Genomic DNA, 16,728 nt, shown 5'->3' on the forward strand with positions numbered 1-16,728 from the left:
TTGCTACTAAAACTCAAACTTGCTGAGCCAACTGAGCAGTTCAAAGAAACACCCCAAAAATGGGACATATGCATTTCACTGCCCTTCTCATATAAATCAGTGTGCAGTGATGAATCCTTATTATTTGTGTGCTTCTAGCTACTTGTAGATGGCCACAATCCAGATTAGATGCTCGGTGCCAGTACATCTGATTGTCAATAAGAGGCAGCTTGACTCAGCTGAAGCAAAAGCATTTTCTGCATATGACAGAAGAGTGTTGCTAAAGTTGGCTGACTCCCGGACTGCGTAGGATATATTCCAACTAAAGTTTTTTTTTTTTCCCTTCTTTTTTGCTAAGCTTTTTTTTTTTTTTTTTTTTTTTTTAAAAGAAATGAATTCAGAATTTCCCATAAGGCATTTGGCAAAGCTGATAGTCAGCATTTTACATGCTCTGATCTTTTTCTGGTGAAAAGAGACAGATTTTGCTGTAATGACATTGACTACAGTGATTTATTTCCATTTGTACTCATCATAGAGTTCAAAACCAGGACCTGGTATTTGCCCAGTGGTGTCACAAAGTTCAGTGCTGGATGAATGGTAGGTGTGGGCAGAAGAGAAAAACAAGCCTCAGTGCAGTAAGCAAAGGGATCAAGGTAACAGCCCTGTTGTAGAGATGTCTTAGTTTGTGTCCCGTTGGTGCTGATGCTGCCAGAAGAAATTGGTGTTTCTCTGAAACAAAGACGTGGTAGTGACAGACCAGCAACTCACACACGCAATTTCAGCACAGTTGCTCATGCAAGGATTTATCATGCTCCTTCAGGAAGCAGTTGAACCAGGCTAGTGTGCTGCCTCCCAGGTGCTGAAATAGCCTGTTGTCTCCTTGTATTAGTTATTTGTGTTGAGGTTCTGGTTGTATTTCTAAGTTAAAGTGGGTAAATGTTTGTTCCTTTCCCCTCTGAGCAATACAGTTATTCATAGAAGTGAGGAAATTTAGCACGCAATAGCTCAGGAAACTCGCTCTTTCCTATTTGGAGCCCTAATTAGAGCAATTAATCACTGCTGCTTCTGCCATCTAAGCTTCCAGGCTAGAATATATTGTCCTCTCTTGTCAGAGCAGAAATGTAAAAATGGTTTCCCTTTACCTGACACATTGCCAGTAGAGCCTTTATCAGTGTCTGCCTCCTACCAGCTTCTCTCTTGCCTGAGAGCTGGAGCTGAAAACGTAAAGAACAAATTGACATGCCTGTTCCAAAGGAAAGAAGAGGTGCGAAATTTTCAGAGATCAGTTTCTACCCTATTTGTGTTGGATTTCTCCACTTGAACTCCATTTCCCTGGGAATTTCATGTGGGTTTCCATTGTGCTGTGTGATAAGATAAACATTTTTCACAGAATCACAGAACGGGTGAGGTTAGAAAAGACCCCTGGAAATCATCTAGTCCAACCCCCCTGCCGAGCAGGATCACCTAGAGCACATTGCACAGGATGGCATCCAGGCAGGTTTTGAATATCTCCAGAGAAGGAGACTCCACAGCCTCTCTGGGCAGCCTGCCTCAGTGCACTGTCACGCTCTGCCTGTTGCTGGGAACTACTGAAAAGAGACCAGCCCCATCCTCTTGACACTGTCCCCTCAGATATTTGTACACATGGACAAGGTCTCCCCTCAGTCTTCTCTTTTCCAGGCTAACCAGGCCCAGCTCTTTCAGCCTGTCCTCATATGACAGGTGCTCCAGGCCTCTAATCGTCTTCATAGCCCTCCTCTGGACTCCCTCCAGTAGCTCCATGTCCCTCTTGTACTGGGGAGCCCAGAACTGGACACAATCCTCCAGGTGTGGCCTCAACGGGGCTGAGCAGAGGGGCAGGATCACCTCCCTCGGCCTGCTGGCAACACTCTCCCTAATGCACCCCAGGATACCGTTGTCCTTCTTCAAGGGCACATTGCTGGCTCATGGTTAACCTGCTGTCCATCAGGACATTTTTGTGGAAATATGTGGACATTTCCACTTTTCCACTGTTAAGAGTCACCTCTCTCCCCCCCACCCCTTCACCCCCCAAGGTTCTCTAGGTTTGTGCACTGGTCAGGATGGGGATGTGGTTCCCGGCTCCCTCCATGTGTTTTATCTCCATAAATTGCCCCTCAGCTGGTCCACCAGCGCTCAGGTTAACTGGCTGAATGCACGATTCTCACTCTGCTCCCCTCTACTCCCCCACATGTGGCTCCATGGTGCTGGGAGCACCTGCGTGGACACTGAGATGTGGAAATGTGGTGGCTGAGTGAGGGCTGTCTCCTGCCCTGCCGCCCTGCCAAACAGAACAGCTAGCTTGCCTCACCAGTGGCGGTGACTTGGCTAATGGAAGTGGCCATCTGTCCACAGCCAGCATACTTATTCTGGCTGTGCACACGCAAGACTAAAAAGTACCAACATGCAGCTGTGCACGCAGTTGGTACTGGACTGCAAGTCTAGTCACATATGAAATAGTTTTTGAATAGTCATCTGGAGATTTGAAGCATTTCCAGCTGCATATGTAAGACAAGTTGAAATTCCTGTTATTGTTAGTCTTTGCTGACAGCAGAATTGTGAGAGATCCATTTTCCTGTGGTGTAAATACCTTCTGTTGTTTCTTTATCAGCCAGCTTCAAAACCTCTTACAATGAAACAATTCTCCGCATCCAAGATGCTAACACTAATGTTTGTCTTTTTGCTGCCCTTGATGAAAAAGTAATGAACTATGAATGAATGAACAGTTCTGCCCTGTTGATGTTTTTTCTCTTCACGCTTGGATGCAGAGATGCATTTACTGAAACAGGGCCAGCGTTGCTTTTTGACTTTTGAGATAAATTTGTGGAGGAAATCCTCCAACAGGAATGTTTGTTCTTAGAGCTCTAGATCCTGCAGACCTTGGGCAGCTAGCTACCGCCACAGCCTTCAGTGAAGGACAACCCAGGGTGTCATGTAGCTCTTGTAATGTGACAAACACAGGGCATGGGCAAAAGTTTTTCATATTTTGTCACTCATTTCTATTTATTGCCTTATCAACTGATGGAATAATCTGGCCCACCATTAGTTGTTGCTCCCCCCAAGCAGAGAGGCAGCAGTGAGCATGCATTTTGCCATCTTAAATCTGTGTGCACGCTCTTCCCTTGTAGACATTACTGCAGGGAGCGAAGGCTGAAAAGTGAACCCCAGACAGCACTTAACACCTCTTCCTTGAAGGTCTGTAACTTGACCGCTTTTGATTTGTTCAGGGGGAAATGAAGACAGCCCCCATTCCTCTTGGCTTGGCCATTTCGCTTTTGCAAAAGTGACCAGAGTTCACACGCAGCCCAGACTGACCTCTGTGCACCCAGCAATACTGCAGCAGGTCCAGAGCCTTGGCATCACGACAGCAACAAGCCTCCCCCACCCTGTAGTGCGGGACAGTGTTTCCTACGGGCTACAGCAAGTCCTGGCTTACCTCCTCTCAACAGTGCCACAGTGCGTACACTTCTGGGGCTTCAGGAGCTCAGTGCACCTCTCCAGAAGGTGCTCACTCTGTGGTGTCATGAGAGACAACTGCTTACGCCCACTGGCAAGACAAGATGGTATGTAGTCCATGGTATAGAGGAACATGAAGCTCAATGCACTAAGCAATGGTCCACCCAAGGCTGGGTGATGATGGTGTCCTTCAGTATTTTCCGGTAGCTCTCCAAAGACTTTACTGAAAAGGAAGGCTCTCTGCCAGCCAAATGCTGTTCTGAGCAGCAATCCGCTCCCAAAATGCTGAAAGAAGCACCCTTCTGTTCTGTTCAGCGTGACAAACAATATTTCTTAGCAACAGCTTCAAGTTGCATTTCCAGTAGATGCTTTTTAGAATAGCCTTGACAGTGTGAATCCTTCCCTTTTCTGGATTGGGTCCTTTTTTTGGAACTGGTACACAAAGAGCTGTATCTGAGTTCCTTTCCTTTTGATTTAGAGCAAGAGAAGAATCAGAACACGGTATATGATGTTCTCCCAGTCTTATTTTGGTAGTAGTCTTTTTTTTTTTTTTTGGTTACTAATGATTTTGACTGCTCAGTGTTGCATAAAAAGGGCTTTCACCCTCCACAGCATCTCAGTGTATTTGTAAAAAGGTCAGGAAGTACTTCTCCTGTAATGAACACAGGTCTCGATTGCACGTTGTAAAATTTTGGACAGATTTAGCAGTTTTCAGCCCTCGCTTTTCAGCTTCCTGTGTTTTCCTGGGAATGTAGTTTGGATGACCTGTGTGGTACTTGGCTGCCTATCAGTGTTAAACTGTGACACATAGGATGGTAGCTTCTGGGTCATTCAGAAAGAAGAAACAGCTATTCCAAATCACAGCAAAGCAGAAATTTCTTGGTGGCTTTCTGCTTTCTGCTTCAAGCACGAGCTCCTTCTGGCAGAATTTTTCCATGTTTCTAGGATATTTTTGGTCTAGAGATGGAAAGAATAGGCCTCTACTTAGATCTGCCACTGGCAATACCCTTTGGAAGTTTTTGTGAGGGGACTCATTTTAGCCATGAGTGCATGGTAATTTGTATACTTTAAGACTGTACGTAGCTTGTGCAAAATCCATGACTGCCTAGTTGCCTGGGACTGGATATGGTCATTTGGAGCTTTTCTTTCCATAGCACAACTTTGTGCTGTTTCCCCTTTCATTTGTGATGGAAAGCCAAAATGTGGATGTTTACACATGTGCCAGATGCCTTGTCTGACCTCTATAGGAATTAGTGGCACTTGGTAATTTGTAGGAGAGAGCTCTACTCAATTTCCCTAAATTTAATAATTTAAATCCTGGAGATTTCACTGAGTATTTCAGCGAGATCAGCTTTCATTTAGAATGTAGAACCTGGGAGAAAAAAGAAAATTCTGAAAGAACCTTCTCTAAACCCAAGTATTAGATTTCCAAAAATATATTCCTGGCGATAATCCTTTTAGATATTATAGGTATTCTTCCATCCCCTAATCCAGTGTCTTAATATAAAACAAATGAATGCTTTGGAACGTTTAGTCCTCCGAACCCATTAAGAGGATCACAATAAGCTTTCTCTCCTCCCACACTTCACTTTATCCTCTGCTAACAATGGCCACAGAGGAGAACAACTGGTGAGGATGCTTGTGGTATTTAGGAGGTGTTTAATCCCTGTGTACTGTACTGAAACAAATGATTCACTTGCCAAGATCATGAAACAAACTTCCTAATGTCCCTGTTAGATGGAACCAAGCCAGGTCCAGAAATCTAGAAGTGAAACCGTAGGAACTTGAGCTAGATTGTATAGACCAGGATAGATCTACTGGATAGTTTCACTCAGGATATTGCATTTTCTGTGGTCTGTTGATGAGCCAGAGCCATTTTGTATGCATTTGTTACTAAAAGCATTTTCATTCCATAAAGCATGTGGAGGTCTTCCAGATTTCTACAATTCAGTGAGTGAAGGAGTAGCAGCAGTCTGCAATGTCATCTCCACTCCTTACCTCAGGATAAACTCACTGAAGTCAAAGGCAGCTGCGTCTGAAGGAAGAATGAAAAAGGACATCAGTTTTTGTTTCTGTTTCCCTCTGTACAGGACAATATGCTCTTATTAAGAGAGTCTTATGACTTCTTAAATGACTTGATCTTCACTCTCAGGTTATCTAGGATGACATCAGGGTGACATATTGGTAAATTTAAGGAAAACTGCAGCAGGTGCCCAGACATTGGATGGAAAGACGTAGCACAGCTGCCCAGCAGAGAGAGTGGCTGTTATTTGAACCAAATTTGGGGAACAGTGATTTGCATGCAGCTTTTATTTATTTATTTATTTATTTATTATTTATTTTTTGTGGGACATCTGGACTGCCCTGGATTTCACTCGTAGAAAGCTATGTAGGGGAGGAGCTTCGGTACTGGTATTGTAATAGGGAGAACATACAAAAGGCCTGACTGTAACTTAAGCACTCAGATCTCCTGTAGTTACTTTCTGTGGGTAGTGCCTCCCTTTGGGCAGAACACGCCACACACCGAGTTGTTGCAGCATGTATTTGAAGATTTTCCCACAGCAATGCATCAGCCTGTTGGCTTCCTGGAGACCGCCTTTTATCTGGTAAACTGTTCTTAAATCAGCTGTTACTGACTCTGGAATATATACTGAGCACTAGTCACATGTCGTTAAGATATAACTAAGAAATTCAAGAAGTGGACAGTGACCATGAGGAATTCAATCTTGCTCTTACACTTTAATGGAAAATATAAGCCTGTATTAAGGAGAGGTAACTTTAGCACACTAAAGACTGCTATCATATACAATTAGCAGATCTAGATCTTTTTACCAAGGGAATTTATCTAGAATATTAGAACATCCTGTAACCAGGAAATATTTAACTTACTGAAACAGACTCAACTTTGTGGCAAAACCTGGGACTTTAAGCCAGGGTTCCACTCATACAAGTCGTAAGTCCCTGGAAAACACGTTCTGCAATGAATATGGTGATTAAACCCCTAATTTCAATTGTGCTATTAGGCATCAATCTAAGACAATGGAGATTATTAAATGAAGAGCATTAGGCTTTTCTTATAGGATATGCTGTGCTTTAAAACGTATTTTATTGATCCTAAAATTACAAGATCAATTATTGACATTTTGTTGAGGATCAATCTTGGATTAAATGGCAAAATGAAGAAAAGGTTTTCATATGTACTATGTCCAAAAGCAGAAACAGATTGCCCTCCTCATGTGAACATTCAGAAACCTTTTCTGATGATTAAACATTATGTCTGAAATATATCTAAGTTATACCAGCCACCATAGCGCTTTTTGGTGAACCAAAGAAGACCTACAGTGAAATCAAACTTTTGACTAAAATCTGTACTATTTGAATACGTTTTCCTTCTAGCATCATTTTTTTTTTCCTGTTTTTAGATTCACATATATTCTGTCAATTACAATGCAAAGTATAAGTAACAGATTTAAGCAAGGATGTTGGAGTGTGAAAATAATTCATGTGAATTGCTAATAGGCTAGTGGGAATACATTTTTTCCACATGAAGGCAAATCGTATCGCATCAAAGACAGCAGACTTGATTTTCCACTGTTTCATCCCTTGACTAGCTGCTATTACCTGTAAAAGGGACTGGAAAGCTGGGAGCAGTCTGCTACCAAATCAGTACTCCACTGTCACCAAAAGAGCAGTATTGCGTCTATTCTTCCCTCCCTTTGAACAGATGTGAGTAAAGCTGTGAGCAAATTAAAACTACAAGCCGTGGGGCAAAAAGCAGTCTTGTCATTACTTCAGCTAAGCAAAATGGAGATTTGATAGCACATACACGATGTCTCTCTTCCGTTCTCCCTGGTTTTGCTATTTAAGGCAAAAGCCTTGTAATTAGCATCCTCCAGTGACATGAATCGATCAGGTTTGCATTTGCCTTGACAATCATGTGACAGGGAATGGAAAACAGAGGGATGGTATGAGTCCTCTCAGGTAATTAACCTACGCTCCAATGCTTCCCACACCAGCCTATTTTCAATTTCGGCACAGTACAGTTTATACACTCTAACATTATTGCTCAGAAGAGAGAGTGATGATTCAGGTTTACTAAAAATGGCTTCACAATACTGCAATCATGCTTGTGAAGCTTCATCTTGAATCCTGTATTTATAAGTTTCTTCTCACTGAGAAATAAATACGTGTAGTGTTTTATCAGAAAAGTTAGTCACCAGATACCTGAAACACTTGTATACCATCTTTTAAGAAAACATGGCTTGTTTGGTCAATTTGCCTGCCAATTTTTTTCTTTTTTCTTTTTTTCTTTTAAATATGTATAATACCATAGGTGACCTCCCTTAATACCGCTGTCCATACAAATAATAAATAACTGAGAAATAATGCGCCTCTGCTGCATCCTGTCATGCCAGAAGATCAATATTACTTTAGAGATTATTTAGAGTAGGTGTTACATATTGTTTGTGCCCAGACCCACTGAAGTCAATGAAATGATGCCTACTGGCTTCTGTGGGAGTCCAACTTGGACATTGTTCTGGCAATCTGTCCGTCACTAAACTAAAATATTACAGGGGATAAAAGCCCAAATGAAGAAAAGTAGAAATTCAGGAACTGAAACTGAGCCACAAATAAATATCCTAATTCAATGGCATTCTGAACAGATTTAAATAAAACACAAAACACACATACACACGCACACATGCGCACGCACGCACACAAAAAAAAAAGTTATGAATTTAACAATCTTAAAAATTCATAGTTTAAAATTGTTTACATTTAAACAATTGAGTATAATAGGTAGCTTTCTTGACTTTCCATTTATTTCCCTGAGCACTGATCTTTGGAACATCTGGAGTTTCAGAATTGTCTAGTTCATAATTCCTAAAATAGTTAAGTAAAATACTGTCTTTTTAAGTCAAAAATCAATTCCTTAAGTAAAACTAAGATACAACTTCCATGAACTACAATGTATGCAGCCAAATTGTTTGTTTGTTTGTTTGTTTTAAAGCCAACAACTATCGTTACACTTCTGACTCTGTATTTAGGCACCTAGCTGGTCTGTCTTTCACAATTGCTCTGGCAGTTCCTATTTGATTCCATAACAGGGTACTACGCTGTCTCACAACTCATCTATGTGGAGACCTACAGGTCTAAGGATCAAGCCTCATCACTTTAATTACTCATTTTTGCAAAAATATTTTGGGTACATAAGCAGTACGGTAGGCTGTGGATTTGGGTTTGTGCCTAAATCAGTACTGTAGGTGAAGACTGCAGGACTTCCCAGTAACTTCCCTGCAAGGGGTTAAAGAGGTGCATCTGCAGAGAGCCAGCACAGAGCCAGTCTTCGGTACTAAAACCAGACTTAGCTAGGGCAAGTGTTTCAGGCTGGCCTTATGCACAAGGAAATCTGCTGGCCAAAAAGAGCTGCGCTTTAAATTTCTGCAATGTAGAACTACGCGGCAACTTGGCAACTGCTGCTTCTAGCTGTCTTCCCTAGATGAGAGCTTTAATTGTGAGCTTCACAGACAACAGTTTGCAATTTTAAGACTTCTAAGGCATTCTGCATTTTAGATTATACAAAGTGTGCAAGTCAAAACACTTTAGAAAACAAAACGGTGCAGAGAGACTTGGTTATTTTTAGTCTAAAGTCTTCCCTCTCCAATTCTAAGGCTGTAAATTACGTCAGTCTCTCTGCAGCTAAAAATTTTAAAATAATTTTGCATCGACCACAGAAATACATTGAAACTTTGCATTCCCTTAACTCTCCCTCTCTCCGGGTATCTGAGACACTGGCATTATGCAGCAGGCTCGAAACGCAGGATTAACTGAAAGGTTATTTTGCGATATTTCATTCCAGTATAGGGTAGCTGGGGGAGGGACGACTGAACCAAATGCAATCTGAAGAGTTGCTTTTTGGCTCTTTGTGCAACATGAAATTAAGCTTTCACCTCTTCTTAAAAGATGTAAAAAATATGTCATACCTGCTTCCCTTAATTGGCACTTTCTTATACTATCTGATACTGGCGTTCCACGGCAGAATCCAAAAGGAGGATCTAGCAGTTTTTCTCTTTGCAGAAAGCCTTTTTAATACCTCCAAGTTCAGAAAGAGTTAACAGCATACAATCCCGTTAATTTTTCCCCTCTTCAGGAATTAAAGTGGCCTCTTAAAAAAAAAAAAAAGAAAGAAAAAAAGAAAAAGAAAAAAAAAAAAGAAATCTTACTTTGTAATAGGAGTATAAATACTGTTTTGAAAACACATTTGGAAGATGACTTCCAAGATGTTTTTTTTTTTTTTCTTTTCTTCTTTTTCCCTTTAAAACTGTGACCACTGCACCGGTTAAGGCTGTTTTACAATATATATATATTTCAAATAAAACTTTAATATTCAAGCTTACCAGATTGATGAATTGTAACAGGTAAAATGGAATTCTTTACAAGGTAAACCATGTAGTTGTACAAAATAGAATTAAACCTTCACCTGTGTAAAACAAAAAGAAATCCTGCCTTGCATTAAAAACACAGAACCTGTTTACAAAAAGGAATGTGTATGACATTTGGACTTCCTTTTAACTGCCATATCCTAGCAACATCTCAGCTGTTTTAGTAAAGGAACTAATCATCGATTTTAAACTGCAGTGAATTTACCAAACATTTTCACTATAGACTTCTGAAAGCTTTTACAGTAAGAAGTTATCAACAAAAGCAGGCACGTTAGTGTACAAAAACGTTGTTGATTTTTTTCCTGTTTCTTTTTCAAAGTGCAGGTTTTTCTCAATGTGCATCTTACAAGACCAACAAATGTTTTAACTCACTAAATCTTAAAACAGAACTCAATTCTCCCGAGGAGTAGTGTAAACGTTAAAGATCCCCAATACACCTCTAGTAAACGTGACACAAATGTCTCTGCGTTGTTTAGAAATTTAGCTCTTTTGAGAGGTAAAGAAGCTTCATGACACCTTTTCCTTACACTGGCTGGTTATCATAAATGGGTAACTCTGGACTGCTAAAGCTGGAGACTGATGAATCACTTGAAGGGAACTAAACTTGGCTACGGAGGAGAGGCGGCAGGAGGAACCAACCCTTAGGCGTTTCTCGCGCAGCCTTTGGAAAACTCAGCCGCCGGCGGTCGGAGGGGGACGGACGGACGGACGGACGGAGGGTCGGACGGAGGGTCGGTGTGCGGGAGGGCGGGGAGGGGGTGAGGGGCACAGGGGGAAATCTGCGGAGGGCAGGGGCAGGAGGGAGGGCAGAGGGCAGGAGGAGAAGCTTCCGCAGAGCCAGAGGCACGGCGGCACCCGCTGCTCCCGAGGCGGCGGGGCCGTGCCGTCGGGGGCCGTGCCGTCGGGGGGCCGCGGCTGTCCCTGAGCCCCGCGGCGCTGCCGGTGCCGGTGCCGGTGCCGGTGCCGGTGCCGGTGCCGTGCCGCCGTCGGAGCGAGGAGCAGCCGGGCTTGGAGCCGGGCTGGGCGCTAGGTGCCGTGGGCGCAGGGCTCCCCGGGGTAGATCTCCTCGTAGGCGGGGGGCTGCTCGCTGGGCAGCGGGTAGCAGTACGGGTAGGAGGCGTTCAGCTCGGGATCCATGGGCGAGTAGCCGGGCAGCTCGACGGACGGGTGCCCGCCGCAGTGCACCTCCACGCCGGCCTCGTCGAAGACGTGGAAGACGCCCACGTTGATGTAGGAGACGGCCTGGAAGGGGCAGTCCCCGGGGGTGATCTCGGGCTCGCCGCCGGAGAACAGGGAGCCCTGGCTGTGGCGCGGCGCCCGCCGCCCTCCGCCGCCGCCCCGTCTTCGCCTCCGCCGCCCGCCCGCCGCCGCCGCCGCCGCCGGGGCCGCTCTCCGCCGCCGCCGCCGCCGCCCGCGCTGCTGCGAGGCCTTGTAGTTCTTGACGAGGAGCAGGTTGAGCAGGCCCAGCAGGCACTCCAGCGCGTTGAAGACGGTGGAGAGCACCAAGCCGCGCTGGTAGTCCCGCAGCTTCTGGCAGCGCAGCGCCGCCGCCGAGCCGTCGGGGGCCGCGGGGCCGCTCCGCGGGCGGGCCGCGCCGCCGGGCTGCAGCAGGCAGTAGTGCGAGTACTTCCTCTCCACCAGCGACACGGTGTCGCCGTCGATGACGGCGCCGGCGAAGGCGCTCAGCACGCCCAGCATGAACACCAGCACCCCCAGCAGCAGGAAGTTCTGCCGCCCCCCGGGCGACGCCTTCTCCCCCGGCCCCGACGGCGCGGCCGCCGCCGGTGCCGATGCCGGTGCCGACGCCGGTGCCGATGCCGCAGCCGATGCCGCCGCCGATGCCGCCGATGCCGCCGATGCCGCCGACGCCGCCTCCCCTCCGCCGGGGGCTCCGCCGGGGGCTCCGCCGGGGGGTCCGCCGCCGGCCGGTGCCGCCGCCGCGGGCGCCTCGTCGGGCGGGCGGCAGCAGAGCAGCGCGGCGGCGAGCAGCGAGAGGCCGGCGGCCAGCAGCAGCCCCGAGTAGAAAGCACCGGCGGCGGTGCCCAGGCGGAACGGCTCGCCCTTCAGCTCCGAGCCCAGCGAGAAGCACTTGAGGCCCACGGCGGCGGCGCTGAGGGCGCAGGCGAGCAGGAGGCAGCTGGAGAGCGCGGCGCAGGCTCCCCGCACGCTCCACTTCATCCTCCGCGCCGCCGCCGCCGCCGCCGCCCCGCCGCCCGCCTCATCCTCCTCCCGCGGCCCCCCCCGGCCCCGCGGCGGCGGCGGCGGCGCGGCGCGGCGCGGCCATGCGGGCGGCGGCGCTCCCCCGACGGGACGGGACGGGGCGGCTCGGCTCGGCTCGGCTCGGCTCCGCTCCGCTCGGCAGGCAGCCGCCGGCCGCAGTGAGCCGGGCGCGGCGAGCGCACACGGCTCCCCCCCCCACGGCTCCCCCCCCACCCCCCCCAAACCCCTCCGCCTCCCGGCCGCCGCCGCCTCCTCGTCCCCGCCCGCCCTCTCTTATCGCGGCGGCTGCGGGGAGGCGATTAATTATGGATGGAGGGAGGGAGGGAGGGAGGGAGGGAGGGGAGGGAGGGATGGGAGACGCGGCTGCCGGAGGGGGGCGGTGGGCTCTGCGACCCCCGGCCGGAGGCTGGGGAGACGGGGAGGGGGCGTGCGGGGGGCGGCCTCCGGCCAGATCCCAGCCGGGGCGCACGGCTTGGGGCACGGGGCTGCGGGAGGGGGCTTTTCGCCCCTACACGGGGGGAATATTCCTGTTCTCTCCGTGCTCGCGCCCTCTCTTCCCTTTAAAAAACCCCGTTTACATTCGTGTTACGGCCATTCATTATTTATTTCTGTCGCTTGCTCCCGCAGGGGACCCGCGGTGCCTCCGTGTGACTGCGCTGCAGCGTGGCGGCGGCTCCGCTGCTGCGCTGCCCGGCGACAACCCCCTGGTCCCCCTCGTCCCCCCCACCATCGCCCCCTTCTCTTTGTGCTCGGCCAGCCCCTGGGGGGGGGATGCTGCCCGACACGGCACCCCCGGGGCGCCCCGTCTGGGAAAAGCGCCCGGTGGCGGTGGCGGTGATGGTGTGTGGGGTGTGTGGGGTGTGTGGGGTGTGTGTGTGCGTGTGCGGGGGGGCCCCGCTCCCACCCGGGCACGGAGAGTGGCAGCAGCCCCCCGGGAGCACCCGGCATCGCCCCCCGAAGGGGACGAGGGGGCCTCTGCAGGGCAGCGGGGGGACCGGGAGCGGGCACGGAGCTGCGCTGGGCTGGGAGGGGGCTCGGGGGGGCTCTTCCACGCCTGTCCCTTCTGCTCCTTCCGGGAAGCTGCAGCCTCCCGCTCCCCCCTTTTTCCCCTTCTGCCGTGCGCACGCCAGCCTTGCAGGGTATTTTTAGCCGGCGCCGCTGATTAGCATTCAGGGGAGCAAGCGAGGGAGAGAAAACCATCTCTGAGCCGTTTTCTCATCCCTTTCCAACAGGGGCAGTGCACCTGTTTGCGGCGGGGGCTGGGCGGGGGTCCCGGCCTGGCGCTCGCCGACCCCAGCCCGGGCACCTGCGGGCTCCCCTCGGCCCGTCGGGGCTGGCAGCGCCCGCTCCCCTCCGCGGCCCCGGGCTGCCGAGAGCTGCTGCTCCTCCCCGTGGGACGCTCCTGCCTGCTGGGGCCCTGGGTGATGCTCTGAAGCACGGTCCCCACCGTCCCCCCCAGAGGCACTGCCCCAAAGCATCAGGTGCGTCCATGGGACGAGTCATCCCTTGAGGAACACAGGGACGAGGTGATTTTGATTCCTCCCTGCTGTTCAGGACCCACAGGATGGTTTCTCACTCCCTGTGGGGCTGGCTGGCTGCGTGGCGGTGCCTTTACCTGGTCCTGTCCCGTGGGACAAGGACCGACCTTGTCTTGCCACGGCAGGCACCTGCCACCATTATCAGCTTTTCCCCTTCCCAGACCATCTCTGGCTCCTGAGCACATGGGTGTGATGATCCCTTGACCATGTGAAGATTTTGCTGTAGTTTCTGGAAATTTGGCGCTGCTCACGCTGAGCACCCGGGCTGCAGGGGAAGGTCAGGGCTTCAGACGTATTTAAGAGCACTTGCCCCGTGTCACTATGACTCCGAAAAAGTAAACGCGGAGAGGGCACGCAGCTTCTTACAAAGTACAGCACCTGTCTCCTGAGGTCTCTGTTGAACTCTAAACAGTGCCTTGGAAAGCACACAAACTCTCAATCCAGCTGCCAATTCAGAGGGCCCCGGGAGACGCACTGTGTGTGTGGGTGTGGAGGGAAAGGAGCTCTCGCTAGTGGGAAGTAAACACTTAATGAACTAATTATATGTAGAATGGGCAAAGTGTCTGACTCCCTGACACACAATATAAACGTACTTACATGTGAAGGAAATATGTGATTTGTATCATTTCATTGTTACTGTCAAGAGCTTAATGGGGTTCAAAAAAGGATTAGCTATTATGAATAGTGGGAACATTTGCTTAACACTAAATAGGCCAAAAATTAAGAACGGATCTCAGCCTTATGCGTCAACTTATTAGTCAGCCCTCAGTTGGCGATGGGTAGGGAAGGGAAAGCAAGCCTTCCACCGGGGTCAGATTGTTCCCTCGTCCGACAAAGACTCACCTGATGGCTCTCTCCCGCCTCCTGTCTTGGCAGCTGTCAGAGGTGGGCAGCTGGGTTTCTCCAGCATGGTCATTCACGTGTTCCAGCTTTTTGGCCTTCCACATCTCGAAAGCCATCTCCTAAGGAAGAGGCACTTTTCTGTCCAGTGTTTGCTACCAGACTGATCTTGGTGAGCATCCCTAAAAGCTGTGGGTTGTGAGAGGCCAGGCCGACAAAGAAGTTTAATAAGGTAATTAGTAATTCAGCTACTTCTTTTTATTTCTCCTCTGGGGCAACTTGCTACTGTTGACCTTTTTTCAAATCTTTCCTTGCCTGTTCCTCCCCAGAAGGACTTTCTGGCTTCCAAGCACTATGCTCAATATGCAAGGCTAGAACTTCCACTACCAACATGCTCCCCCACGTGTTATTTATTATTCATAAACCTCCCGGGTTTCAGTGTCACTCTGAGTTAGCACAATTTTTCATATGGTTGTTTAGCACTTTGCAACGTGGCACATATTCGGTAAGAGGAGACTTTTTAAACACATGCACACACACACACATACGGAATAAGGTCATTAGCATATCCTGCATGTCCAAGTCCAACTCTTTGGAAAAAAATATTTGATAACACAGTAATATAGTTGTTACATTAATAATAATAAACATGAGATTCTGCAAAATGCTGTATCATATCTATATCTTACACAGAATAATTTGTTGGAATGACTGTAAAAAGTGACTGTCCCTCCAGCCTACGTCACCACAGAGCTCTCTGGGTCCCAGGGGGTACATCTGAGAACAGTCCCAGCCCATTGCCCCTTCAGATCAAGGTTAGGATGTCACTCTTTGTGCTCATAATTGGTTTATGTATGCCAGATTGGTTGGCTAGGTCTGACTGCTGGAAAAAAGAGTATTTGTGTGTGGATGTGTCATACAAGACAAAGAGATAGGTAAGTGAGCCACTTGGCTACGTTAGTCTGCCACCGAAATCAATCACTGCTGGTGAGTCGGGCTGTCATCCTCAGTGAACAGCAAAGGTAGGATCTGGTGGAGCTGTGCTAGAGCTGCCGAGTATAACGTATCATAGGCACCACATGAGTCTCTGGGGATCAGTTTTGTCTTCAGGCTTTGTTAGTCACATTCTTCTCCTTAATTGCCCAAATGAAAAATTATCACAGTTGTTTTCAATCATTATTTTAGTAGATTTCAGAACATGTGTGTAAACTGCAGTGGGACACCAGCCCGGGACACACGTGCCAAAGACACTTCACAACCACAGATGGAGCTTTCCGTGTCTTACAGAAGAGGTAATTTGTGGTCAGATCCTGCCCCCACAGAGGAGTGGGAAAGTTTGGGCCCAGATTTTGTTTAGCTGCCAGGGGAGGTGAGGGAGGTGGGCACTGTCACGACCGGTGAAGCAGTCTTGCTTTGCACAGTGTGAGCAGAGCTGGATGTTTGCTCTTGGGTGCAGATCAGCCTCTTACCTTTTAGTGGTGACTCAATGGCACAAAGGACGACAGAGCTATTAATTATTTGTTCTCCAGGCTGGGAAGCTAAACTGTATATCTTTAAAATAGAAGGAGATCTTCAGCTCATGCCACCAAAGTGCAAAGCGTTGCATTATTTTATTGTCTACTTCTCCTCCCACACTGCATTTATGGTAAGATGTATGTGTTGTTACTTCAACGCCAGTTTGATAAATGGGTGTCATAGCTTTGACTATTCAGTCATGATGGCTGTGTAACCTCCCGTAACTTATTCTGTTGCCTACCACTTTTTTTTTTTCTTTCTTTTTTTTTTTTGTTCTGTAGAAGACATTGTGAACTGTGAAATCTGTGTACAAAAATTGCTTTATGCCCAATTATTAGGAATGCACTATAAATTAAAAATTTGAAACTCTGAAACCAGAACCTATTGTGTTTCATTCTGGTCCTCGTTTCTTTCCATTTTCAAGATACACCTGCATGTTTCCAAGTGCTTGAGCCTGCTCTTCTCCCACTGTCAAAATACTTTTACATCATCTTACTCATCTGTAAAGGGAATTTATGGAAAACACTCTAAGGAACACATTTTGGGAAAGACCCTAAATCAGGCTTGGTCTCTAAATCTTAGAGCTGACTGTTGGCTGGACATTGGTGAAACAACAAGGTCTAGAGATGCTACTGAAATGGGTGACATTTAAAATAGGGAGCAGAGAGATCAGAAAGAGAATGTAAGGTGTTAAAACAGAGAAAGAAGATCCTATGCTT

General features: G+C 48.1%; 1 protein-coding gene across 1 annotated transcript; it reads right to left on the bottom strand.

Moving 5' to 3' along the window:
- Positions 1 to 6,540: 6,540 nt before the first annotated feature.
- TMEM271 (transmembrane protein 271) lies at positions 6,541 to 12,316 on the bottom strand. The gene has a single exon (XM_038171108.2). It carries the CDS (start codon positions 12,072 to 12,074, stop codon positions 10,923 to 10,925), a length of 1,152 nt encoding a protein of 383 aa, XP_038027036.2. The 5' UTR covers positions 12,075 to 12,316; the 3' UTR covers positions 6,541 to 10,922.
- Positions 12,317 to 16,728: the final 4,412 nt, after the last annotated feature.

The sequence above is a fragment of the Anas platyrhynchos genome, chromosome Z (genome assembly GCF_047663525.1).
Source record: "Anas platyrhynchos isolate ZD024472 breed Pekin duck chromosome Z, IASCAAS_PekinDuck_T2T, whole genome shotgun sequence".
Classification (NCBI taxonomy): Eukaryota; Metazoa; Chordata; class Aves; order Anseriformes; family Anatidae; genus Anas; species Anas platyrhynchos.

Excerpts from the sequence above, each read along its gene's own strand:
- TMEM271 (XM_038171108.2), bottom strand. The coding sequence starts at position 12,074 with ATGAAGTGGAGCGTGCGGGGAGCCTGCGCCGCGCTCTCCAGCTGCCTC.